Source organism: Ochlerotatus camptorhynchus, unplaced genomic scaffold (assembly GCF_037179485.1).
Source record: "Ochlerotatus camptorhynchus isolate MF236.1 unplaced genomic scaffold, CSIRO-AGI_Acam_v1.1 ptg000091l, whole genome shotgun sequence".
Lineage (NCBI taxonomy): Eukaryota > Metazoa > Arthropoda > Insecta > Diptera > Culicidae > Ochlerotatus > Ochlerotatus camptorhynchus.
The window spans coordinates 2389915-2417792 of NW_027040581.1; the positions used below are offsets into that span (position 1 = coordinate 2389915).

General features: G+C 44.5%; 1 protein-coding gene across 1 annotated transcript; it reads left to right on the forward strand.

The window, feature by feature from the left end:
- Positions 1-478: 478 nt before the first annotated feature.
- LOC135698581 (serine protease snake-like) lies at positions 479-18090 on the forward strand. Its single transcript, XM_065218627.1, has 3 exons — positions 479-900; positions 976-1232; positions 17673-18090. The coding sequence occupies exons 1-3, from the start codon at positions 665-667 to the stop codon at positions 18011-18013; spliced, it is 834 nt and encodes a 277-aa protein (XP_065074699.1). The 5' UTR covers positions 479-664; the 3' UTR covers positions 18014-18090.
- The last annotated feature ends 9788 nt before the right edge of the window (positions 18091-27878 follow it).

The following is a 27878-nucleotide window of genomic DNA, read 5'->3' on the forward strand; positions in this document are numbered from 1 at the left end:
GGTATCTAATTTACAACCCACCTTCCGGAGACATGCTAATGATCAAACAAAACAACCTTGTTAGGAAAATAAGCCAAATTCACCACTCGACGGCACCACGCAAACAAACGCTCGCGCCTCGCTCGCGCAAATTCTTTAAGAAATTCCTTGTGCGGTGATCAAATTTTGCCCATTGATCGTCACCTGCTCCCAAGTTCCCATTCGGGCTAGCCTCAGTGACGACAAGCGACGCACCTTCCTCGTGTTATACCCTCGCACTGGTGCCGCTCGACGTCTTAAGAATTGGTGGCTCTCAACAGGTATCTACCTACCAACGATACCTGCCCCCATGCACGCCCTACTCGATCGCGTCCGATCACACTCGCACGTGATGGGTGAGCTTATAACGTCATAGTCGTCTTCACCGTCGTCGTCGTCGTTGTCGTTGTCGTGGTGGTCGTCGTCACTTTTGGGGGAGAAGGAGACGCTTGTCGATTTTGCTCTGCAGCAGCCCCAGCGCCAAAACATGAATCATTCCAAGTTGTTAATTCGACGAGCACTGACACTGGTTCACTGACTAAGCTCAAATCCCTCAATTCATAGTTATTCTCAATTGCACCGCGAAGCAGCGCAGACGAATGAGTGAGTGAAGGTCCCGGTTCAAATTCAAAAGACAGCGATCAGGATGTTGAGTGCATTTTTTGGACTTGTAGTGCTGATGCAGGTCGGCCGAAGGGCGGAAGGGTTCCTGCTGGTGGAGTACCTGATCGGAGGCTGGAAGACCAACGTCGGACAGTATCCTCACATGGCGGCCTTGGGTCGGTCCAGGGCAAACGAATCCGTCGAGTGGTTCTGCGGAGGGACGCTTATTGGGTCGGAATTCGTCCTGACGGCTGCCCACTGTGCAAATTCTCGAATGCAGTAAGTACCTATCTAGGCGAGAGGAGAGCATTTTTCGGATTTGAATACGATGACGCATCTATCGATCAATTGCAGCGAACCACCGACGGTCGTCCGGCTAGGCGAGTACGATCTGAGCATCGATTACGACAGTGACCATGAGGATGTGGAAATTTCCGAAATAGTGCATCACCCGGCCTATAACGGTGTTCAAGCGTACAATGACATCGCGCTGATCCGGCTCAACCGAACAGTCTCCTTCGGGCGATTCATCAAGCCGGCCTGCCTGTGGAAGCACCAAACGCTACCGCCCGGGAAGCTAACCGCCATCGGATGGGGCCAGTTAGGACACAGTAAGTAAGCTTTTAACATTCTTCTTTCTACTTGGGGTTTTTCCGCCCAGTTTTTTTGAATTCCAATCCACGGTGCTATCAGGACGCGCGGAGGCTTGAAATCTGAAACGTAGTACACAGTATCGAGCGAATGGAGGAATTCCCTGTCCCTCCTCATTCTTCGAGTTTGTTGTGCTTCTGAATGACGCGGCGGGATCGGGGAGGACAACTTTGCGAACCAGTTTAAGTCTGCTTTTGTCGCGGCGGCTGAGCATGTTTGATTTGCTCCGGTCGATCTCTGTGAGGGGAGATGTTTGAATATTAAAAGAACAATCAATTCCAAATGTCATATATCTAGTCGGATTCGGGGATGGAGTGGTGAATTTATTTGCGACGGGAATAGAATGATTTCAGTTTCTGCTGTGGAAGGAAGTTTCGTTGCATTCGTTCTTCCCGGGGTGTTATTTTTTTTTTTAATTCACTTGAACTTAGAGCAATATTGTGAAAATTTTTATCTTCTATAGAACTTCATGGAAAGGGTGATTCAGTTGTAGACTCTCTTAAAAATGTCCATTTTAGTGACCTCTCCACTAAGTGAATAATTGTACCCATCATCAACGATCCGGACTTTTTGCAGATGTCATTTTTGTCATCATCCTTTTGTTGAACTAGTTTGTCTCAAGAGGCCCTGATGCGATGGGTGGTCTACCGATCAGTTCTTGTAAGGCCAGTAAGGCCTTGATCAATCTCTAAAATTTGATTCGCGATAGAGGGGGTTTCGGTGAGGTCAACGGCTCCCCCAATGGTGGCACTAAGCAACTTGCCACAATGCCAAGGGCGTGCAGATGAGCAACAACAACCACAGTAGAACTGCAGATGTGAAGCTTATCTGGATCATAAACCATTTCCGAAGTATGACTGATTTAGAGTGGGGGGATATTTGATGCATTGGATATTGGTTTCACAACTATAAGATCGTGAACTTGATTGGCATGAACGTGTAAAATTGGGTGGCGGTAGGAGCAACACGATAGGCTTGGGTGATGTCTTCGATGTCATGTACTTCTAAGTATAGTCGCTATATTCATAGTCTGGCGGATAGACTCTCGGGAACCAATTGAGCTGTCAAATAGCGGAACCAATCGAGCAAATCATGACCAACAACAGAAACGAGCACATCAGCTATTGCGAACAAAACTTCAGAAGCCCTGTTTCTCGTGGTTCAAGGCTCGCCTACGCAAACTAATACCAACTTTGGATGAGGAAAGCTTCCCCTATCTGATGATGCCGGTAATTTGCGTTCGATTGGCCAGGAAAGAATAATCGACGTGGATTTTCGAGAAATAATCGAGAGAAGTCATAGTTTACAAAAGCTGTTACGCACTAATTCCAGCTCTCTCAAGAATTACAAAAGTCATTACTTCAGGGTTGCCAAACTCATTAGATATTGACATTTTGATTGGTACACTTTGGCCTACTTCGGCACATTCCCAGCTAAATATCGTGGCACAGATTTGGGTGTGTAGAGGTGAATACTAGACTGATGCAAAATTTGAAATTTTCGCTCCACAGTGCTCAAACGGTTTCAAATCAGGTCCTGATTGGCCTCCCAAAATTTAAACTCATTTGGTAGAAACTGACTTGGCACAAACTATTCGAAGCTTATATGGAAATTACTATGGGAAAACCAAACTTTTTGTTCATTGTCTTCTACCCATTTTCCATTTTGCTTTTTAGAAAATTTCTATTTTCTAAGCTACAAATTTGCGTTTTTAAGCCAAATTAAATCAAATTAAATTGTTATTAATTGTTTAAGAGATTGATAATCTTATGGCATGATCAAGCAGCTGTACTGTGGGCAACACTGTATTCTGCAGTGTGACATAGTAGCCATGATATTTGTCCTTTATTCTACGCGCCATAAACACCAATGTTGCCTGCTGAACAATTGATTGAGCATAATCGTAAGACATCAGTGACTTGAATCATTAATAATTTTTGTTCCTTACATTTGATCGAAAAGTGGTATTTAACAATGTTGTAGCTGAGAAAATTTTCAAAAAGCTATCATTTTCTAAAGTATAGTGAACTGGTGAATTTTGAGATAGATATGAACCGAAATTATGATTTCTCCATAGTAATTCCCTTATAAACTTCAAATGGTTTGTGCCAAGTCAGTTTCTCACTAAATGAGTTCAAATTTTGGGAGGCTAATCAGGGCCCAGTTTGAAACCGTTTGAGCACTGTGGAGCGAAAATTTCTAATTTTGCATCAGTCTAGTGAATACCCCTAGGGAATATCGGTATTTCAGTTTTGAATGTGTTGATGTCTTCGGCATTTTTAATATCTAAACAAAAAGTTTCATATCATGTTTATGCTGATGATATGATACTTTTTTGGGCAACTTAAAACTTTAAGAAAACAAATAGAATGAATAGAAGAGGTCCTAAATGAGAGCCTTGTGGGACTCCCGATGTGACATGAATAGGGGTTGATTCGTTTCCTTTGAATAATACTTTTTGATCGTGATTGGTCAGATATGATTCCAGCCATTTGAGGAGTTTGGACTGAAATCCCATCTTTTGCAATTTAAAAAGAAGCATGATTATTTCGACGGGATCAAATGCTTTGCTGAAGTCTGAGTACAAAACATCTACATGGTTTCCGTTATCCATTGCTGCCAGAGAATAATAAATGAATTAATGGATGTTCCGGATATTCTGGAGGACCATTCAATGGACCTCGGGATTATTTTACAATCACAACTCCGAATTCATATTTATAACACGTCTATGAAAGTTTTCGAAAAAAAACACGGAGTTCTAGGATCAGTTTCACAAATTGACCACTTTTACTGATGTATCGGATCGTTTGGAAGACCATCCACTGGTCTCTAGGGTCCATGCTCTGGTCATAACTCCAAATGCATGCTGATAAGACGCCAATTAGTGGTTTTGAAAAAACGCACCTCTAGGCTCAGTTTCAAGAACTGAACACTTATGAATGTTCCAGATCTTCCTGATCGACCAACTCCCATTTTATTGTGATCAGGGTTGCTTCCACTCACTTGCTATAAAAAAGTATTTTTCGGAATTATGCAATCATTAGATGTTATAATGATATGTTGTACTAGTAAGTAACAAGAAGAGGGTGTAAAGTATGTGTTTGACTCATAAAACCTGTCAATTTCGCTTTCAGAGCGTCACAATCAGCGATCTTATGATTCGTGAGCGTTCACTCAGAGTGAGCGCTCACGAGTCGTAAAATCACTGATTGTGACGCACTAAAAGCAATATTGACAGATTTTATGTTTCAAACATATACTTCATGACCTCTTCTTGTAGTTTACAAGTACTAATTAGCATTATACTATTTAATGATTCCATAATTCCGAAAAACATTCTTTATAGCAAGTGAGTGGAAGTAACCCTGATTGTGATGAGTCATCATGAGTAATTTCGAAAAATCGGAAGAGCTCTATGATCAGTTTCATGAATTTACCTCTTTTAGGGATGATTTGGATCCTCTGGAGGGCCCTTCCGTATTACTATTAATACAAGGGTCAATTTTCCTAACACAACTCCGAATTCATATTGATAAGACGTCAATCAGTTGTTTTGAAAAAAAAGTGGAGTTCTAGGATCAGTTTCAAGAATTCACCACTTTAACAAACGTTCCGGATCATCCGGTGAACCATTCCGTGGTTCTCAAGATAAACCGGTCACAACTCGGAGTTCATTCGAATATGGCGTCTTTAAATGAATTAAAAAAAAACACGGATATCTAGGATCAGTTTCATTTATTGACCACTTCTACGGATATTTCGGATGTTTTATTGGACCACCTCGTGGTTTACAGTGACCGAATTCCGGTCGTAACTTCATATTAATTTTGATAAGACGCTATGAGTAGTTTCGAAAAATACGAGGAGCTTTGGGATCAGTTTCATGCATTGACTACTTTTACGGATGTTCCGGATCTTCTAGTGGACCATTCCGTAGCCCCCAGTGTCCATATAACAACTCCGAATTCATTCTGATAAGGTATTTAGAGGCTGTTCATAAACTCGATTGTCTGCGTGGGGGAAGGGGGGTCTAAAACTTCTAAAAATCGGTGTACGTAGTTTATGAAAAGCCCCTTATCAGAGGTTACGAAAACACTTGTAGCACGCGGATCAGTTTAATGAACCACTTTTATGGATGTTCCGAATCTTCTAGATGACGACCCGGGTAACAGTTTGATGCTTAACAAGTGTTTTTTGAACGTTTTTAGTTCAGCCTTATACCCCGTTCACATTACAGCCTTATACCCCGTTCACATCACGTAATATAGGCTTCTTGCAATGAGCACTCGTATATAGGATTTCCAGTAAAAACTAGATGTATGAGTGCTCATTGCAAGACAGCGTATATCAAGTGATATACGCTGTAATGTAAACGGAGTATTAGTTTGAATAATTGTTGACCTTTTTTCAGCTTTTAAACATCTAAATCTGGTGATTTTAATCCGCTGAAAGCTTAATAGTAATATCAATTTTAAGCTTTTATATATTATAATTGTTCTAGGATTGCTTTACTTTGTTGCTGACAAATTGGACTTTGCATGTCGGTATTCAAACCGACAGTCACTGGTTTACAGGCTACAACCAACAATCAATACGAAACTAACGATTTTAAATTGGCTCACCACTTTAGTAGCCTATTGGTCCCAAGCAAACGATTAACGTACCCTATTCTAGTTGAAATTCTATTACTACACTATGTTTGTTTTGATTCGCTATGAAAGTTTGACAGATAACATCAGGGGTGTGTGGATTCATGCAGAACATGCAGGGGTGAGTGAAATAGCTTGGGACTGCTTGGGACCGTTGTTCTGGTACTGAGTGAGCCAAAAATAATAATGATTTTCTTCGGGACCCAGTGGTCTTAGAGTTACCTCTATGCTACAACCATACCTACTGGATCACTGAAGCATTTGTGTAGCAACCGGAAGAGTATTATGCAGAATTGTAAACAACAAATGGTGACAGTAAGAGATTTTTCTCATTTTCAAATGCAGTTAACACAATGTGGACACAAGTGCGCGATTTATTTCGATGATCATTTGAATGCTATTTTAGTGCCTTAATTAGGTTATATTTTTCGGAATGCAGTCCGAAAATGCAGTGGTGCAATATAAAGTGGTGAACAGTCAATACACAGGAATACAAATGTTAATACTTCCGACGTCGTCGTAGTCCACTTCTACCTGGAGCTATTCCCAAAAACAGGGCTGTCATCTGATCACTCAATGCACGCAATGTTACTGATTTTCTGAAATAAGGCCTGTACTCGAAAAAACTGCACCAGACAAAAGTGTTTGTCAAAAATTTATGTTAAGTTACGTTATTCAATTTCCTTTCCATCGCTGAAAGCCCGCACCTTTCCCTTAAGACCCTTCATTACATTTTGTGCAATGGTGGAGCCGACCTTTTTGGTCACTTTCATCTCGTTCTTAAACACCTTGGACGATTTTCGAACTTTGGCCTTCATTATGGCCCAAAATCTTTCCACCGGACGAATCTCTGGTGAATTTGGGGGGTTGGCGGTTTTTGGTACAAAAACAACGTTATTGTCTCTGTACCAATCCAACGTCGATCGCGCGTAATGGCATGATGCCAGGTCCGGCCAAAATAATGTCTCGCCTCCGTGGGACCGCAGGAAGGGCATTAGACGCTTCTGGCGGCACTCGGTGCGGTAAATTTCGCTGTTGATGGTACCCATTGTGCAGTACGGTTTACTCAGTTTACCGCATTGGCATATGGCCTGCCAGAGCAAGTATTTTTGGCGAATTTGTCCACTTTCTTCTTCCTTATGTCTTCCGGAACATCAAACCGTGATTTGGCAACGTAGAACTCCAGCCCCGGTATCTGCTTTGCGTCTGCCTTGATGTAGGTTTCGTCATCCATAATCACACACATCGATTTCGTTAACCACTCTCGATACAGCTTCCTTGCGCGGGATTTGGCTGCCGTGTTTTGTTGATCACGCCGGTTCGGTACCTTCCGGACCTTGAATACACAAAGCCCAACTCGTTTTATCGTTTGCTGAACGAACCAGGTGGAACACTTTGCCTTCAGAGCCGCGTCGCGAACGAAAGGTTCGGATTACGCTTGAAATAATCCAACACCTTCCGGGCCTTCACAGGGTCAGCTGTCTTCGATTTTCTTCCACTTCCAGCCCACCGCTCGGTCGTCTGGGACTCCTTAAACGATTTACCACCTGAGACACAGTTGAATGGGTGATTCCCAGTTGTCTTCCGATCCATCTCATGGTCGCAGTCGGATTTTCCATGACGGCGCGCAAAATTCTCCGGTTCTTGTTTCGATGACATCTTAATAACCACTGAACCGATTGTTATGAAACTTTGCACATGTAAACAATTCACTCCAAACTAGTTGTACCCAGATTTTCATCAATTTTTACCCACGGATAAAAATGGTGCATTTTTTTTCGAGCAAACACAAAGTTGGCTTGTTTTTCACCCTGCGCAAGTGTAAAGCAGCGGAGAAGAGAAGACAGACACTCACCCAGAAATAACGAAAGCTCAATGTGTAGCCATCGACGGCTCCGACGCAAAGAGTGCCACTCAGTGTAGGGTTGCAAATAGGAAACACAGCAAAAAGACAAAATTCTTCTTTGTTATTCCCTTCTTCATCTCCTACGCATGCAGTCGTGGTAAGCAAAGTCTGCAAAGAATTCAAAGAATGCATTAGCGCTCTTTGTTTTACATTCGGTCCCTGCACCGCACGGAGTGTACCGCTCATTGTGTGGATTGCTTTCTCATAGTTGGAAAAGAGTGTGCGAAGTAAATGGGAGAACCACACACTCTTTATGCAGTGTTGTGAGATACATGCACAAAGTTGCTTTTGACGGCAAGTCCAGGTTCTATACAGTGGAATGCCACACGGGAATTCGGAATTACGGAGAAATAACGCACACGCGAAATACTAGAAAAAACAAGTTTACTTTATTAAGCGATTAAAATAATACACGCGGTTGTTACGCTTTTCTATTGGAGATGAACTTTACTCGCAGCTGTCACGTACCGAACCAAGGTTGCGCGTATGGTAGGTGAACTCCATGAGGTGAGGACGGGAATCAACGATGTGTACAGAAGAGGTATGCAATGTCCCGTTCAACACTCCCCCTCAATGGATATCTCTTCAGTTCTCCTTTAGCCCGAGCAGTTCAGAAAACTCCCGGTGCTTCTGCGGTCCTAGCGGCTTGGTCATGATGTCTGCAAGCATCCGATCAGTCGGACAATACTCTAGTCGTATTTGCTGTTTCACACACAACTCCTGAACAAAACGCTCTCTTGTGTCTATGTGCTTGCTGCGTCTGCTTTTTCTCTCGGAACGCACGAATGCCAAACACCCTTGATTGTCCTCCATTACGAGGGTGGGTTGATTCTGGGTTTCACCGAAATCATTGAGGAGCTGTCTGAGCCATATCGTTTCTTGACATGTTTCACTGAGGGCTAGGTACTCAGCCTCCATCGACGAAAGAGTAACACTTGATTGGCGTCGGCTAGCCCATGTAACAACTCCGCCTCCAAACTTGAATACCATTCCGGACGTTGATCTTCTACTCTTGACGTCACCCGCTCAGTCGGCGTCCGAAAACCCGATTAGGTGCTGATCCTTCTCGCCTCCTAGCTGCAGCTGATGACATTTCGCTGCTTTCAGAAAACGAAGAACACGCTTCGCTGCGGTCCAGTCGCTCTCACGAGGTTCACTAAAGTTTCGTCCCAGAATCGCTGCGGTTGCTGCTATGTCTGGTCTTGCCACGACAGCCAGGTACAGAAGACCTCTAACGAGACCACGGTACTTCGTCGGATCCTCGAATGCTTCGCCAGTATCCACCATTTTCAAATATCCGGGATCCATCGGCGACTTTGCTGTCTTGCACTGCTCCATCCCAAACTCATTAATTAACTTGTCGATGTAATTCCGCAGACTTAGCTTGAACACTCCATCAACACGTTTGACTTCTACACCGAGAAAGTGCCTTGCTTCCCCGAGACAGGTTAGCTCGAATTCCATTCACAATCCTCGGCAAATCTTCGCTATTTTCGTTTCATCCGTTGATCCAACAAGAAGGTCATCTACGTACACCATCAGGAACACTTTCGCCTTACCGCCTTCCTTCACATACAAACACGGGTCGGCTGCAGCTGCTCTGAACCCGTTCTTTACCAAGACTTCATCCAACCGTTTATTCCAGCAACGAGCTGACTGGCGTAATCCATAAATGCTTCGTTGAAGCTTACATACTAGTTGTTCCTTGCCAAGTACCTCGAAACCAGGTGGCTGACGCATGAATACGTCTTCTTCAAGAGATCCATACAGGTAGGCTGTCTTAATATCCAAATGGCGTACAAACATATCGTGCTTTGACGCCACCGTGAGAAAGCTTCGAAACGTTGCCTGACGTGTGACTGGAGCAAACACATCATCCACGTCAACACCCGTTCTCTGCGTGTAGCCTTGAGCAACCAGCCGGGCTTTACACTTCACGATCTGGTTGTCTTCGTTGCACTTCACCTTGTAGATCCACTTCGAACCGATTACCTTTTGATGTTTCGGCCGTGGAACTAGATTCCAAGTCACGTTTTTCTGATGAGCTTCGAGTTCTTCCTTCATCGCCTCGCACCACACAGGATTCTTCAAAGCTTCTTGATGGTTGACTGGGCCTTCCACTGCACAGGCTGCAATTCCAACGGCGAACTCGAGATCAAAATCTTCCAAGTACCGCGGTCGTTTACCTTGATTAGACCGCTTCGATTGACGAAGATCCGAACTCGGTGCACCTTCATCCTCATCTTCACTGTTGTCTTCAGATGCCGATGTGTAACTGTCATTAGTCTCTTCACTATCTGGCTCTTCCTTCTCTTCTTTGAACGGAATCAGCTGTATGTCTTCATCCGGAGTCTTCTTCGATTCAGCAACTGGAAATTCCACCGACGACGATCCTTTTCCAAGCTCAATGAACCGAGCGTCGCGGCTAACGGTGATCAAATCCGTTTCGAGATCCACAAATCGATACCCTTTTTGCTCAATCGCGTAGCCGATGAACGTAAGCTTTCTTGCCTTGCTGTCCATCTTCTTTCGCTTGGTATCCGACACGTGTACAAACGCTACACTGCCGAACACACGGAGATGACTGAGATCAGGTTTTCTCCCCCACCAAAGCTCATAGGGAGTCTTCCGGATGGATCTGGAGGGAAGCCTATTTTGAAGGTAGGTTGCTGTGAGAATTGCCTCACCCCAGAAGCGCTTCTCCAATCCTGCATCGACTAACATGCACGTGGCCATTTCCCCTAGCGAACGATTCTTTCGTTCAGCAAGTCCGTTTTGCTGAGGCGGTGGTGAACTGCTGTTGAATTCCTTCATCTTTATAGAACCCACGCAGCTCCTTATTGATGAACTCTCCCCCTCCATCCGATCGCACCACGCGCGGTTTTCGACCAAACAGGTTTTCGACCCATCTGACGTAGTCCTTAATATTTTGTGCTGCCTCTGACTTGTTCCGTAGGAGGTACGTTACGGTAAAACGACTGTAATCATCCGTGATGGTCATCACGTATCGGTTTCCACTAGGAGTGATACAGTCCATCGGTCCACACAAGTCCGTATGAACGATGTCCAGTACTTGCAATGCTTTCCGATCAACAACCGGAGGAAATGGAAGCCTGGCCGACTTGCCTTCCATGCAGCACTCACACACCAATCGCAACCCGCAGTCACTCACCTTCATGCCCGTAGCTAACTCTTCTTTGACGGTTCTCTCGGCAGCAGCCCACTCGCGGTGGCCCAGCCGTCTATGCCACTGATGTTGGCAATCCACTTTATGCTGACCTTCCGATGCAGCCATCGATGCCTCTGCAACGCGCAGGTAGTATAGCCCACCATGACGACCTCCCGTTGCGACAACGGTACCATCTGTATCAACAACATTGCACCCGTCAGTATCAAAAACCACTTTAAACCTCTTTTGGGTCAACTTAGACCGGGTACGAATTTCACGTCATTTACATCTATCTTGGTCACCTTACCTGCTCCGTCGATGCCGTACACGATGCCAGATCCTTCGCCTTGAATTTGTGTTTGCTTACCGTCTGCCAGTGTGATAAAACCACAAGCAAACTCGTTTAACGACTTGAAGAACGACTTGTCGTTTGTCATGTGGGCGCTCGCACCACTGTCGATCACCCAGCTGCTGTGGTTTTCTTCTGCAACCGTAAACGCAACACTCCTCGCATCGCTGTGAGCAGCTTTTGCCTTCACGTTACCTTCCGCCTTCGAGGAACTCCCATCCTTTTTCTGCTGCGACACCAGGAACTTCCGGCAGTTTCGCTTGAGGTGGCCAACATTCTTGCAGTAGTGGCAGGTACGAGTTTCGTTGCTCGATCTACCCTCCGCGGATCGCATCGCCTTCTCTACCTTCACTGGAACACCTTTCCTTTCGATATGCCGATTGAACTCATCAACCAGCTTTGACTTCACAACGTCCAGTGAAATGTCGTCATCCGATCGGCTGTCTAATGCTGTCACTAGACCATCGTACGAGGGAGGAAGGCTCCTAAGCAGCATGCATACCTTGGTGTCCTTGTCCAAGTTCATCCCAGCTGCATCCAGGCGATCGAAAAGATCATCGAAAACGCGCAAGTGCTTTTCGACATCGCAATTCTCCGCAAGATTCATGGAACACAGCCTCTTAAGCAATGACACACGAACAGAACGTGTCGTTTTCTGATGGTAATTCTTCAGCGCATTGTAGGTATCCCAAGCGAGAGCACAGTCCTTCACCAGCGACAGCTGGCTATCATCCAACAGCAGGATCAACGTCGTTTTCGCTTTTCTGTCGTCTGCTTGCCAAACAACCGTCCTGTTCGCTACTATCGGAGGATCATCACTAATCACGTGCCACAGGTTCTCACGGGACAGCAACATTTCGACCCGGATCCTCCAAGTTTGCCAATTCGTCCCATTAAGCAGGGGAATGGAAAACTTTGCATCAGCAATCGCACTGGTAAACACTTTTCCTCTTCTTTTTCGTGCTACTTTCGTGCTACCGAATCTTTTCGCACCAGAGTCTTTGACCCTTAGGGCAGGTAACTGGGCCCATAACCTGACGGCAAGTCCAGGTTCTATACAGTGGAATGCCACACGGGAATTCGGAATTACGGAGAAATAACGCACACGCGAAATACTAGAAAAAAACAAGTTTACTTTATTAAGCGATTAAAAGAATACACGCGGTTGTTACGCTTTTCTATTGGAGATGAACTTTACTCGCAGCTGTCACGTACCGAACCAAGGTTGCGCGTATGGTAGGTGAACTCCATGAGGTGAGGACGGGAATCAACGATGTGTACAGAAGAGGTATGCATTCTCCCGTTCAACAGCTTTGCTAACGCTCTGAGGTGCTTTCCATCCCTGCCCAAAAAGCTCCTCTTCCTTGTTTCTTCTGCTACTTGGCTACTTGAGTTTAGAAAGGTAGGCAGTGAAATTAGAAGAACTAAAATGCCGGAAATGCAACATTGCAGATTTCTTTCCTTCTATCAGGCTGTCAAAATATTTGTAGAGCAGTGCTGATTTGTGGAGTAGTGTTAAGCGAGGGGGGCGACTCTATCTAAGATGCAGGAATTGTTTTGCTTTGCTGTTATGAGATGCACTCGCGCTTAATAGATAGAAACACCACGATTAATTATGATTTTGAAGATTTCCTGCAAAAAGGTGGAGAGCGATCCGAGTAGATGGGCTTAGATGCAAGAGATGAAAAAAGATTTTTCGTAGATTGATTCGCTAGTGTGAGATTTTTCAACCATTTAAAATCGAGATTTAGATGTGTTGTACCCCTCGGTGTTAAGCTTAAATGAGTCTTGTTCAATCTTTAGATCAGCTTACTTATTGAGGCTCAATTATGGGGGTACAATTAGATTCATGCACTACGAATTAACTATAAATTCAGCCTGCTGTTAATAAGCTTTGTACAACTTAAATCAACCAATAATCAGTCTTACTGTTCAGCTTAAATTGTTACTTGGAGAGAACCATCCCGTAGTCCACAGCGTCCATATTCCGATCACAACCTCGGATCCATTCTGGTAATCCGCTTATGAGTTTCAAGAATTGATTTTTTTCACGGATGTTTCGGTGAACCATCCCGTGATACCCAGGGTTCATAATCTGGTCACAATTCCAAATTAATTCCTTTTACGGATGTTCCGGATCTTTCAGTCGACCATTATGTGGTCCCCAGGGTTCAGATTCCGATCACAACCCCGAATTCATTCTGGTAAAACGTTAATGAGTAATTCTGAAAAAAAAAACACGGAGCTCTAGTATCAGTTTCATGAATTGACCACCTTTAGAGATGTTCCGAGTCTTCCGGAGGACCAGACTTGGGACCTTCCGGGTGCTATTTTTTCAAAAGGAGGTCATCTATCTTGTTAATAGCTTTTCTAAAGGCACCAGGAAGTTATCTCTTCAAATTACCCTACAATAAGTGTTTGTCCCCAAGTAGATCTAATATCATATGCTATGCGTATTCGTTAAAAGCATTCTGAACCAGGGCCCCACAAAGTCACATTCAATCGAAAATCGTCAAGCGACGATGAAGCTGTCAACCATCACTTTCAATTGAAAGTCATTATGTCTTCTCTTCGTGCAGATCCCCCGTCAACATCAACAGAATCACTTTCGATCAGTTTTAATGCTGTTTGTTTTGGCTTGAGTCGTGTTCATTTCTTCTTTTATTGTCAAATGAACTTACTTTTGCATTGAAGCAAAGCCATTCGATCCAAATCCGTGCAGTTGTTATGACTTTTGTTGCTCGTTTACTCGGTTCATTTAAGCGTATGCGCATAGATCTGTGCACGTGGATGTCAAATTTATCATTGTCGGGTGGTTTGTTTACCCATCAATATGGGTATTTTTTTAATCGGGGTGACGTCTAGAGATCGAAAATTGATATGCGACGCTATTTTGAAATCCAGTATGGCGGCTTCCAGTTTAAGAAAAGTGGGAAATACTGTCCAATACTTATCAATAAATGTATTTTTGGAATCGGGATGATGTCTAGAGGATGAAAATCAATATCCGACGCCATTTTGAAATCGAAGATGGCGGCTTCCGATACACGAAAAAGTGGAAATACAGTCAAATACACATCAATATTGGTTTTTTTTTTGTATTCGGTATGAAGTCTACAGATCGAAAATTGATATGCGACGAAATTTCGAAATCCATGATGGCGGCTTCCGATTTCAGATTAAGTAAATACTGTCAAATACCCATCAGTATAGATATTTTTGGAATCGGGATGACATCTAGAGGCCAGAAATCGATATCCGACGCCATTTTGAAATCCAATATGACGGCTTCCTATTGAAGAAAAAAAAAATTGTGGGTATTTTTGGAATCGGGGTGACGTCTGGAGATTGGAAATCAATATTCGATGCCATTTTGAAATCCATGATGGTGGCTTCCGGTTTGTGAAAAAGTTGTAAATTCTATCAAATACCCATACAAACGGTTTTTTTTTAATGTGAGTGACGTCTAGAAGCCGGAAATCGATATCCGATGCCATTTTGTAATCCAAAACGGCAGCTTCCGATTTGTGGAAAAGTGTCAAATATCCTAAAATATGGTTATTTTCAGAATGGAGATGAGACGTCGATGCCGAAAATTGATGTCACGCCGTCTAAGATGGCGGTTTTGATTCAGAAAAACTGTAAAATACTGTCCAATACCGTTCAATATGGATTTTTTGGAATATTCAAATTCAAGATGGTGGCTTCCGATTTCAGAAGAAGTGTCAAATAGCTTACAATGGCATCGAATATCGATTTTCAGCACCTACGCGTCGTCTCCAGTCGAATGAGCCCCGAATTGAAGTGAAAGTGGCAAAAAACGAAGGAAGCAGTTTTTGAGTCATTCATTGCGTCAATTGAAACAAGTCTTTGCTTCAAATGAAATGAACTGAAGCACTTGACGAACGAAACAAATGATAGTCCAGTCATGTTTGAAAAGAGAAATGTGTATGTGACTCGATAACAAGAAACACGATGACTGACACAAAAATGATATTGCTCGAAATGAAGCGATTCTCGGAGAGTTCATTTTCTTTTCTTTTTTTCGAAAATGCAGAACCCTGTTCTGAACAATGAAACGGTGTGAAATCTGTTAAATTTGTTAAACTTCTATCGCCTGCGCCAGTTTTGACTTCAATATATTGACGTTAAGCAACTCAAACTATGTTAATTGTTAGCTTCACGCATGAAGTAATACAAAAACAAATTTAAATTTTTGCAAGGCATCTGCAGTTGTGGAAAAACACAAAGTTTGACTCACTGGAGCGACTATGACTGGACAACTGTGCAGGGAGGAATGTCGCCAGAAGAGAATTTTGGCATTCATTAAGCTACACGAAGGTCCCGTAAAGTTCTGGCCTGACTTAGCCAGCTGCCATGTAAGTGTCAGCCACCTCAGTCAGGAGCACTTTCGAGACTCCCTGACTCCAATGGCCTCAGGGTCGGCACGCTTACCGATTGCAATTACGCGGGCAGGGAATGATCGCACGTGACACACAGAAAAAAATTCCACAAGCACTTCACTACTCAAGAATAGACATTTATTGCACTTTCCTGAACTTTTATTCTCCCTCTTTACTACCTTATTCTCCCACTTTCTTACAATCTATCTGACCTGGTTTCTTCGTCGGGGCCCCTCGCAATACCTCCTTTATGTGTCTTCGATTGTCGACCGCTTGTCCTCGGTCGACGTCCGCTTCCTCTCCACTTTCTCGTCGTGTATCTCGTTCGCGCGCTTGCTGTACGGGGTGGCGATGACGAGCACCAGGTTACACTTCCTGGGCCTATGAGTTGGTGACGAACTCGGCCGGCAGGCAATGACGGTGTAACCTTCCGGTACGTCTACCGGAACTTCACTGCGTACAGGTGATCTGTACTAAATACAGCGGGGTCCTGCTGTCCTTGACTCTCTCCTCACACTTTTTCACTGTTTCCACTCTTACTTGCGTCAATTTAGCTGGCTTGCTTTCTTGATAAACCGTTTTCGCTGGTGGTCTTACGATCAGTGATTATTAATTTCAGAGTTGAGTGAGTCATTGGGTCACTGCTCCAGGCTGTCGGCCAGTGACCCGGGCCATTCGTCGTTCATCGCCAGTTTGTCGTGCCCGTTATCGTCCATTCAAAATGGCCATCTCTATCGCCACCCCCCATGGCCTCCCAACAGGCAGTTGTTTGTCCATCTGGTGGCGGGTTTTTGCAATTCTCGGTGGGGTGGATTGTTGCGTTCTACAGTAAGCTGTCCTACCTCTGCCTACTAGGGAGTTTTACAACGGAGAAAACTGCACAACACTCACGAACATTACCTGCCATTATTTTTTTTACACTTTAACGGAACTAAACAAAAAACCACGATAATCTAAAAAATACTCGAAACAAAGACACTAGCACTTGCAGCCATTACAGCAGGGATGTCATTGTAGAATAATGTCGATTTTATTGAAAAAGTATCAATCTACTAAATTGTCCAGATTTTCGTCTCATCGGAATATTATGGGCAATTATCAAGCGAAAATTTAAGAAATGTGGCAAAACTCTCAAATCACCATCTGATTTGGAGAAGTGGTGGGAAAAGCTGGCAGATAAGGTTGACAGTACTACCTGCCGGTTTTAAGTTGGCTCACTACTTGACTAGCCTATTGGTCCCAAGCAAATCGATTAACGTACCCCATTCTAGTCTATGAAAGTTTGACAGATAAAATGAGTGGTTCGTGGACTTTCCTACGTTTCGAGAGGTGCATCGATTATCTTGGACCGAAGATAGTACCAGAGCTGAGCCAAAAAGTTGAGCACGTTTCTTCGGGACCTTCTGGTCTTAGAGTTACCTCTAAGGGTAACCTAGAAAACCTGCAAAATGATACCCTTATCGTTTTTTCCTCTTGGAGAAATGACCCATTTTGTGCGATCAAATTCTAACTGGAACAGACTTTAGGTGGTCAAGATTACGAGATATTCCATGTTGGAACCAATTAAGCCGTATCTTATATGCTACGTGGACTCCATTTAGTGCTTTTGGGGGAATTTCTGTTTTTTGTTAAAATTCAAGCGTAACTATTCAAATAGACGTATTTGCTTTCATAATCACTTCAATCAACGATTTGTCTTAACACAAACAAACACCATCATCAGGTAGGGGAATCTTTCCCCTACTTGCTGGTGTTGTTGGTTTCTGTGAGTGAGCTAGCAGTTGCCACAAATCGTCGATTGAATTGACTGTTTACAAAATCAGATACGTCGATTTGAATAGTTTCGTTTGAATTCATCTACCATTGCTTCAAAGCTCAAATTACAACACCGCATTAACGCTCTCATCTCCAATTCTTCCAGACGGCGAACAACCCTCGGAGCTGCACCAGGTGGATATTCCCACCATCCCGCACAGCGACTGCAACCGGATGATGGCATTTCCGCGCACCCGGCGGCTCAAGTACGGGGTCCTTCCGTCGCAGCTGTGCGCCGGCGAAATGACGGGCGGCAAGGACACCTGCGAGGGCGATTCCGGCGGTCCGCTGCATGTGCCCTCGGAGGATCCCAGCGGGTGCACCTTCGACGTGGTGGGCATCACCTCGATCGGAGGAATCTGCGGCACGGCTCGGAAGCCCGGTCTCTACACCCGGGTGTCGTACTACCGCGAGTGGATCGAATCTGTTATGGGGAGAGAACAATAAAGACTGCCAAACTTTTTTTTTTTTATATATGCACTGCTATTTATTTCTTGAACTGGATGTGTTTTCTTTCGTGGGTCGGTAGGATAAGCAAACGAATGTCTTGTTTTTTTTTAATAGAATTTACATTACATATATTTCTTGTTTTCAGCTTTTTTGTTTTACTTTTTTTTTACACATAATGAGTTAAAATATACATCAGTTTTCTTTAATCTGCAGCAATCAGAAATCGTTTCCGTTTGTCCATTAGCCACTTGCTTTGAGTGCGGTTTGACAGTTTTCTCACTCAATCGCCATCTTGCTTTTCTGATTATACACCTCGGTTTTTTTGCTATCTACAGTACAGTGGTAATTGCATTCCAGGTTTCAACTTGTTTCTCTGCTTTGCCTTGTTTGCTTTTGATTTGACTTTCCGTCAGGATTCATCTTAAATGTCTTTTTTTTTTAATGGTATTTTAAAAATAGTACTGGCACTGGAGTACATTCTTCGCTCTGCACTTGTATGATTTTTTTGTTTGTTTATGTTTGTGTTTCAATTTTTTCAACTTGAGTTTCGTGGTGCAAACGGTCAACATGTCAATTTTTATTACTGATTACTTGTTTTTTTTTGTCAATTGGAAATCACAGAATTTTCATTTTTAACAATAGAGTTTTTACAGAATTTTCATTTCTGTCTGCTGTTCAGCGTTCGTATCGAGGGATCGGCGTGTTTTTTTTTGTGTGTGTGCGAGAAGCTTTGCATGCAACCGATGAACAAGCAGAATCAAAATATTCGACATTCATTTTTAGGTAGGACGAGGCTTGCATGGGGGAGCGAGAAGTAGGCGCTGCTTTTTTTTCGTAATTTGATTTTTGTTTTGTTTGTGCTGGCAACAATAAAAAGCCACGTTGCGAGTTTCGATGTGTGATTATGAACTTTGTTTCGGTTTGTTTTTGTTTCGATTCCGATGGAACGAATTTTAAAAGAAAGCTGTAATAATTAATCCATACCGGAAACAATAATGGAAACCGCAGGCGAAGATGTGAGTAAGCAGTGATTGATTTGAATACTACCTCGGGGACTGAGAATTTCTTAATTGACGAACCTTGATTTATTGAATGGTACATGATCGTTCAAAACTTGGCCGAAATTTAGTGATGGAGTTTTTTGAAGATGAGTAATAAACGTATTTCACTTACAGGGCTTGCAGAACCATTAGCGCGGTTGGATAAGTTACCAATCCAACATTTTACGCTACCGTTCTTTAACATTTGAGGCTTTGTTCCATTTGGTGAATTTTCTCTTAAATTTGACACGAAAATAAATTAAAATGTTCGAAAATCCCTCTGTTATTGATCGTCCGATTTTCGAGAAGGTGTTTGTCAAAGTTGATTCCTGGTCTGCCAGAAATAAGTCTAGTACAAAAGCAGGTTTATTTGAAAATTTTCCATCTGTCAAATTTAATTGGAACACAGCCTGAATGACCTCTATTTGTTTGACATTAGACGTTTAAGGTGATTCCAAGGTAGAGTCCACAAATGGCCGCCACGTAGGCTATACGTGCTCTTCCACTTCGAATTTTCATTAACACAAATCTCGGCAATTAATGCCCCATTTCATATGAAATTGTTACTTCATGTATGCTGTAGTACAGCAAACGTGGAGTAACAGTTGCATTGTAGAAGCTGTTATTTGAGCACTTCAAGTTTCGAAGTGGAAGCGAGAATAAGGATCTCACAGCGAAACACCTGAACCATCATAGTAATCTAATAGCGAATTCGTTTATTATTATTCAGTTTCAACCTGGATCGGGTATCAAGATTGGGTCTGACAAATGTCAGTTTGATCGTTTGTTTTTAAAGTCTAGTTCAGGTTGAGGTTTACACTGACAAAAAGTTCAATTTCGCACTTGGTTGGAACTGGTTCCAGCCCAATATAAACGAATTCGCTATAAGAGGAAGAGGAGACAATAGGGGGACTTTTATGAACCAGCGTCTGATTGCACGGATAGAAATCTCCTTAAACCTTTTGGCAAATTTATATTGCTGATTATTCATAAAACGTATAAGCCTCTTAGATAGCAATCTGTTGACTAGTGTAACTTAAGAATTTGCTCAGCCGTGTTTTTACCCTATATTTGCTACTCTTAAATAAACGTGCATCATTCAGTCCTATCAAACGAACAAAAACAAACGCGTGTTTTTCTTTTCGCTCTGCAAATTCCCATAGGTTATGGGCCCCAGCAAGCGGAAAAATTTATTGCGCAGTTACGTTTTTGTTATAAGTTTTTCGCGAGTTTCGAATTCGAGTTTTGTCCGCGAGTTCCAAGTTTTGGAATGTCGACAGGCGGAGGAAACGGCGGTGGCAACGGTGGAGGCACATCCGGGAGCCAGGTAGAAGGAAGAACAGGTGCAGTAGGAGGCAGTATTTCGCTGCCAGCAGTGGACAGGTTGCGTGGCTCGACGTGGGCGTTTGTCACCAAGATGCTGATGATCCGGGAAGGCACATGGGACGCAGTTACACGGCAAGAGCAGGATCCGGAGGACGCAGTTTCATTGCGAGGATTGGCGACGATATGCCTCAGCATAGAACCAATTAATTACAGCCTGGTGCAGAGTGCCAAAACGGCGAAGCAAGCATGGAAGAACCTACAGGATGCTTTTCGGGATGACGGAATGACGCGACGAATAGGATTGCTGCGGAAGTTGACAGGTTTTCGATTGACGGAGTGCTCGTCGGTGGAGGAATATGTGAATGAGCTCATGACGACCAGCCACAAGTTGACGGAGGTTGGTTTTGCGGTCGATGATACTTGGCTGGCGTGTCTGCTGTTGATGGGCTTGCCAGAGTCATACGAGCCGATGATTATGGGCTTGGAAGCATCGGGAACGCGTATTACAGCGGATGCAGTGAAAGCGAAAATCCTCCAGGACGTGAAAATCGGCGGCAGCAAGGAAGAGGCTTTCTACAGCAAGAAAAAGGCGGCTGGTAGCAAGAAGAAGACTGACAAATCGAAAATCCAGTGCTACAGGTGCAAGCAATTTGGTCACTTTGCTTCGGAGTGTCAGCAGAAAGGACCGAATGAACCGAAGGACAAGAAGGAGAAATCCGGTAAAAGGAACGCAGCGATGACCACCTTTGAGAACCCGAGGAAAAGTGAATCGGACTGGTTCTTTGATTCAGGAGCTACATCGCACATGTGCAGTAGTAAGGCGTTTTTGCTGAACGTGCAGGAAACGTCACAGCGCGTGAGTGTAGCCAACGACGCTGAACTGTCCGTAGTTGCTACCGGGAGTGTGGAGCTAGAGGCAGACATTGGAGAAGAGTCCTGCGACTTGACGATGTCCGATGTATTGTGCGTTCCGGATATAGCGATCAACCTTCTTTCGGTCAGCAGGATGTGCAGTAAGGGCTACAGCGTTCAGTTCACGAAGGAAACGTGCGAGGTGCGGTCCAATAGCGGCAAGTTGGTTGCCGTTGGTCAGGAGACAAGTGGTCTGTACAAGCTGTGTTTGACCAACAAGCAAATGTCGTGCGCTGCGAAGTCGAAGGATGACATCATACTGTGGCATCGGAGAATGGGGCATCTAAACGAGCAGAGTTTGATGAAGCTCCGAAGGTTGGCCGATGGGATTGATTTCGGTAACGCCAAGATTCCTGCTTGTGTCACCTGCTTGGAAGGGAAACACTTTCGACAGCCGTTCAACAACGAGGGCACTCGTGCGACCGAGGTGCTGGAGCTGGTCCACTCGGACCTGTGCGGTCCGATGGAGGAGGAATCAATCGGCGGAAGTAAATATTTCCTGTCGTTCATCGACGATGCGAGTCGCAAGTTGGTCGTGTATTTTCTCCAGTCGAAAACAGAGGTACTCGAATGCTTCAAAGAGTACAAAGCATTGATGGAGAATCAGACCGGAAAAAGGATCAAAGGACTTCGAACCGATAATGGCACCGAATATGTGAACACCGGCATGAAACGGTTCCTGCGCAGCTGCGGTATTCGTCACGAAATGACAGTACCGTATAATCCGGAGCATAATGGGCTAGCGGAGCGCATGAACAGGACCGTTGTGGAGAAAGCTCGTTGCTGATGGGCATGGCAGCGCAGTTAGACTTGCAGATTCATCAGATGGATGCAGTCACTGCCTTTTTGCAAGGGGAACTGTCCGATGAAGAGATATTCATGGAGCAACCTGAGGGGTTTGTTCAGAAGGATCCAAGAAAGGTTTGTCGATTAAAAAAGGCTCTGTACGGCCTTAAACAAGCCAGCCGTGTCTGGAACGTGAAGTTGGACACGGATCTGAAGAGAATTGGCTTCAGACGATCCAGTTATGACCCTTGCGTGTATTTGATGTCGGATGGGAAGCGAATCATCATAGTTGCAGTTTACGTGGACGATTTGCTATTGTTCTCGAATGCTCCGGAGTGGATCGATGCAGTTAAAGGTCAACTGTCAGCAAGGTTCCGCATGAAGGATTTGGGCGAGGCCCGCCAAGTGCTTGGAATGCGGATCACCAGGAACGGTGGCACTATCGTGCTGGATCAACAGCGATACATCGAGGAGCTGCTTCAGAAATACAACATGGTGGACTGTAATCCGACATCGACACCGGCCGAAGTGAGCCAGAGGCTCGTAAAAGCAATGAGTCCGAAAACCGAACAGGAGAAAGCAAGGATGCAGAATGTTCCGTACCGTGAGCTAGTGGGTGGACTACTGTTCTTGTCTCAATGCACTCGTCCCGACATAGCGTATGCCGTGAATTCAGTTAGCAGTTTTTGCAGTAATCCGGGTGAAGCCCATTGGACAGCGGCCAAGCGCATTCTACGGTACCTTCAGGGTACCAAATCGTTCAGATTGGTCTTCCAGAAGATGGCGAACCCAGTGCTCGAGGGGTTTAGCGATGCGGACTGGGGAAACGATCCTGACTCGAGGCGCTCGGTCACAGGATATTTGTTCCAGTTTGGAGGCGGATCGGTGTCTTGGAGCAGCCGGAAACAGCCGACTGTTGCGCTTTCTACGACGGAAGCCGAATACATGGCCTTGTCGGCGGCATCACAATAGGCTCTATGGTGGCGTGGCTTCTGTGCGGAGTTGTTGGGCAAGAAGGAACCGATTGTCATTCACTGCGACAACCGTAGTGCGATGTGCCTAGCGGAGAAAAAGATCGGGTACTCGCCGAGAAGTAAGCACATCGACGTGCGACATCATTTTGTCAGAGAGCAGCTGGAGAACCACACTATGCAGTTGAAGTACATCCGTTCTGGTGACCAGAAGGCAGCCGCGCTGACAAAGGCGGTCCCTGGACAATTCAAAGCAGTGTTCGGAATCTCTCAAATTCTTAGTTAAGGGGGAGTGTTGACTAGTGTAACTTAAGAATTTGCTCAGCCGTGTTTTTACCCTATATTTGCTACTCTTAAATAAACGTGCATCATTCAGTCCTATCAAACGAACCAAAACAAACGCGTGTTTTTCTTTTCGCTCTGCAAATTCCCATACAATCGCTATAAAACTTTCTCTTTAATGACCATAAAATAAAAATAAATCAAGTGTAACTATTCAAATCGACGTATCTGATTTTGTAAACACTCAACACTAACAACACCAGCTACTAGGGGAATGATTCCCTTGCCTGATGATGGTGTTTGTTTGCGTGGGTAAGTTAGCAGTTAAGACAAATCGTCGATTGAAGTGATTGTTTACAAAAGCAGAAACGTCGATCTGAATAGTTACGCTTGAAATAGTAAGTATCATTGCAATGCAACTATATTTGATCCTGGGAGAGTGCACAGACCCAGAAGTGGAACTAGCCTAAGTTTCAACTCCTGGTCTTGAGGTACTGGCAAGGGTTCCAAGATCTCTTTTGTCTCGCAGGTACCAGCGTTTAAGCGAAGACAACTGTTCTATATTACTTTGATGTGTCCCTCGTTTGAAGAACAATCTACTACTACTTTTATGTTATACACTCTCGACACACACACACACACACTTACCTATCATTCTCTCGTACGCGATTGTTAAATTAAATCTTGCGCGATACGGTTCGCTACGTGTTATAAGTTTAAATAAAAGTTATTTCTTGATAAAATTCTTATTTTATTTCGAAGAATAGAACATGGTGTCAGAAGCTGACATGTGCTTCTGAAAGTTTTTCCGGCGTCATCGTTGAAATCGCGGAAAATCGTGCGGAAAGTAGTAAATGAAAAAAGATTCGGTTCGTGTCGGGTCGTGCGTCGTAGTAGCGGCCATTTTGAAAAGTGTTTTTGCTGGTCGGAAGTATTCATCGAAATGGACACCGATCAGTTCAGAGAATTCATGCAACGTCAAACCCAGTTGTTACGCGATCTGGTGCAATCCATGAATACAGGAAGAGGAAACGAAGAAGCTCAGCAGCCATGTGCATCCGGAGTACCTGTCCCACTACCTTCACCCTTAACGCTGGAAGGAGACATGGCCGAGAGTTTCGACTTCTTCGAGAACAGCTGGTTGGAGTACGCCAGTACCATTGGCATACAACAGTGGCCAGCTACGGATAATTCAAAGAAAGTCAGTTTTCCATTGTCCGTAATCGGTGAGCCAGCTTGGAAAAAGTGAACAAAAAGTGAACCCGGAGGAGACCTTGAAAGCTATCAAGGCAATCGTCGTGCCGAAACGGAACGTGAATGTCGACCGTTAAGACTTCTTTGGTGCCGTGCAAATGTCAGGAGAATCTACGGATGATTTTTGCTCTCGGTTGATGAAATGCTAGCCAGACTCGCAAAGCTGGGCGACCTGGCCGCGGAACTGACTACATTCAAGCTGGTCACATCAAATAAGTGGCCACATCTACGTTCGAAGCTATTAACCATGTCTGACGTTACCTTGGAGAAGGCTACCGATCTGTGCAGGGCTGAAGAAGTCGCATCAGCAAGAGCAGTGGAACTTGGAGTACCAGTGAAGCAATCGGAAGTGAACAAAATTCGAAAAGTGAAAGGAGAATTCAAAGCTGGATCGTCCAGATGCAAGTTTTGCGGTGACCGACATGAGTTAGTGAAAAGTGCATGTCCAGCTTTCGGCAAGCGGTGTCATCGATGCCACGGCAAGAACCACTTTGAGAAAGTGTGTAAAGCTACTGGAAAATCCAAGAGTCGGAAGTTCAAGCAAGTGAAGGAAGTGCAAGAAGGAAGTTATTCAGAAGGATCAGAATCTAGCTCCGACAGTGATGCGTCGTCACAAGTAGGTGATGTGGAATACGAAATCGGAAAACGTGTACGACAATTCGAGCAGTGGAGGCAGTGTCTTGGCAGAAACACTTCATTCGAGCAGATAAAATGACGTTTACTACCACTCGAACTTTGAAATAAAACATAATTTTGAGATTTTTTCTTCTAGAACCTCGAGAAAAGTAGCCAACATTTGTGCGTTTCATAAAAAAATAGAAATTAGTTGGTCCAGTTTTGTGAAATCGCTGGTAGAAAGTCACGCCAAAACTGCTTGACAAAGTGGTCAATTTTCATCATGCGTTCAATTGAACCGCCCGCAGCATTGTTTTTCTTGTCACACTTTTCATACCGTCACTACGCGTGACGATCAAGTGTGCTATGCGCGCTGCAAACATGTTAGGATCAATCTGATCACTTATAGTACGTTCAGACTACAGAGTTATAACATGTTATAGCGCTATCTTGATGGTGGTTTCTGTGTTGTAATTATTTGACAACCGTTATAACATGTTATAACTCTCCAGTCTGTACAGCGTTTTACAGTTGAGTGTGTGCCTTACCTTACTTTATACACATCTTGAACCATTTTGCTTACTTATAATTTAGAGTATAATAAACACTTCCTATCTATACGTCAAACGTAGTGAACGTGTTTTTCTTTCGCTCCGCTCGTATTCCCCTGGGACGTCCGGTCGAGTGAACGGATTGTTGTTTCGGTCGAGTGAGAGTGTTTTTTCAACGATGGAAGTGGACAGAAAAGTGTACCTTTTCGACGGAAGCAATTTTGCAAATTGGAGCTTCCGGATGGAGGTCCATTTGGAGGAGTTGGGGCTCCTTTCGTGCATCGAACAGGCAGCAGAAGATGTGCCGGAATATCGTGTTCTTGCCGCGGACAGTGCTGAGGTTAAGTTGCAGAAAGAGTTGAGGCTGGCCGAAAGAAGAGTGAGTGATGTGAAGTGCAAATCGGTCCTGATCCGGAATATAGCGGATTCGCAGCTTGAGTACGTCAAGCAGAAGCTATCGCCGGTGGAAATCTGGAAGGCCCTGCAAAATGCATTCGCTCGGAAGGGAATTTCGGGCCAGTTTTTCCTGCTCAAGAAACTGGCGGCAATGAAATACGAAGATGGTGGCTCTTTGGAAGAGCATCTGCTGGTGTTTAAAAAAAAAACAGTGCGCGATTTGCAATCGGCGGGTATAAATTTGGACGAGCGTTTGGTTGTTTTCTGCCTGCTCCAATCGATGCCGCGGTCTTACGGTCAGCTAGTGACGGTTCTCGAGACTCCTTCGGACGATCAGTGTACGCTGGATTTTGTACGTGCTCGGTTGTTGAATGAAAGCATGAAGCGTGCAAACAGTGACGATGTGGAGGTGGAAAGTGAGTCCACCGCTTTCGCCGGGAAATTGTTCGGTCAAAGTGGCAATCGGGAGAAGAGCAAGTTGGAATGTTTTTCGTGCGGGAAACTCGGGCACAAACGGGTGGAGTGTCCGAGCCTGCAAAGAACAAAAAGAATATGCGTAAAGAAAAAGCTCACGTCAGCGAAGCAGAAGTGGCTTTCGTTTGCAGCCTCATGGATTCTGGACTCGGGGGCGTCCGACCACATGGTGGGCACGACGGAATGGTTGCGTGATGTGAAGAAACTGGACAAGCCAGTGATTATAATAGTTGCGTCCGGACAAGTGCTTGAGAGTAAGCACTCTGGGACAGTTGATATGGTATCAAACGTTGGCAAGAAGCAACAGAAGTGCGTTGTGTATGATGTTCTGTACGTCCCGGGACTGCGATACAACTTGTTCTCGATAAGGCGCGTGGGTCTGTTGGGAATGGAGGTTGTATTCGGGAAGAACAGTGCGGTGATAAAGCGAAATGGCGAAGTTGTTTGCGCTGCCAAACGGAAGGACTGTCTGTATGAACTGGACGTGAACGTGAGGAAAGTGAATGGGCAGAAAGCCCTGTTGAGTGAAAAGACTATGAGTGATGAAGAACTGTGGCACAAACGATATGGCCCCATAGGAAGAAGTGGACTGATGAAGTTGGTGAATGGAAATATGGTGAAAGGCTTAGTGATGAAGAAAAGTGGAACGCCGGAGAGCAAGCTGTGTGGGCCGTGCTTCAAAGGAAAGCAGACACGGCAGCCCTTCATCGAGATGTCTTTGCCCAGGAGTGCACGTCCGCTGGAGCTGATTCACTGCGACGTGTGTGGAGGTATGAAGCCCGCTGCTTGGAACGGTAAGCGTTATTATGTTTCTTTCACTGATGACTATACCCATTTTTCGGCGGTGTACATTTTGCACACCAAAGATGAAGTTCACGATGCTTTCGTAACGTTTGCGGCCATGGCAGAGTCGCATTTTGACAGCAGCGTATCCCACCTCAGGTGCGACAATGGCGCCGAATATGTAGGAGAAAAATTTCGTGATTTCTGCCGGCTGAAGGGTATACAGCTTGAGTACACCGTTCCATATACCCCGCAGCAAAACGGCGTAAGCGAGCGGCTCAACCGAACGATTATGGACAAGGCAAGGGCGATGATAGAAGATGCAGGAATGAATAAGAATATGTGGTGCGAGGCGGTTTTGACAGCCGTGTACATCATCAACTGGAGCCCGACAGCAGCATTGCCAAGCGGAAAGACTCCGTACGAGATGTGGTACGGCCACAAACCCGATGTTTCCAAGTTCCGGGTTTTC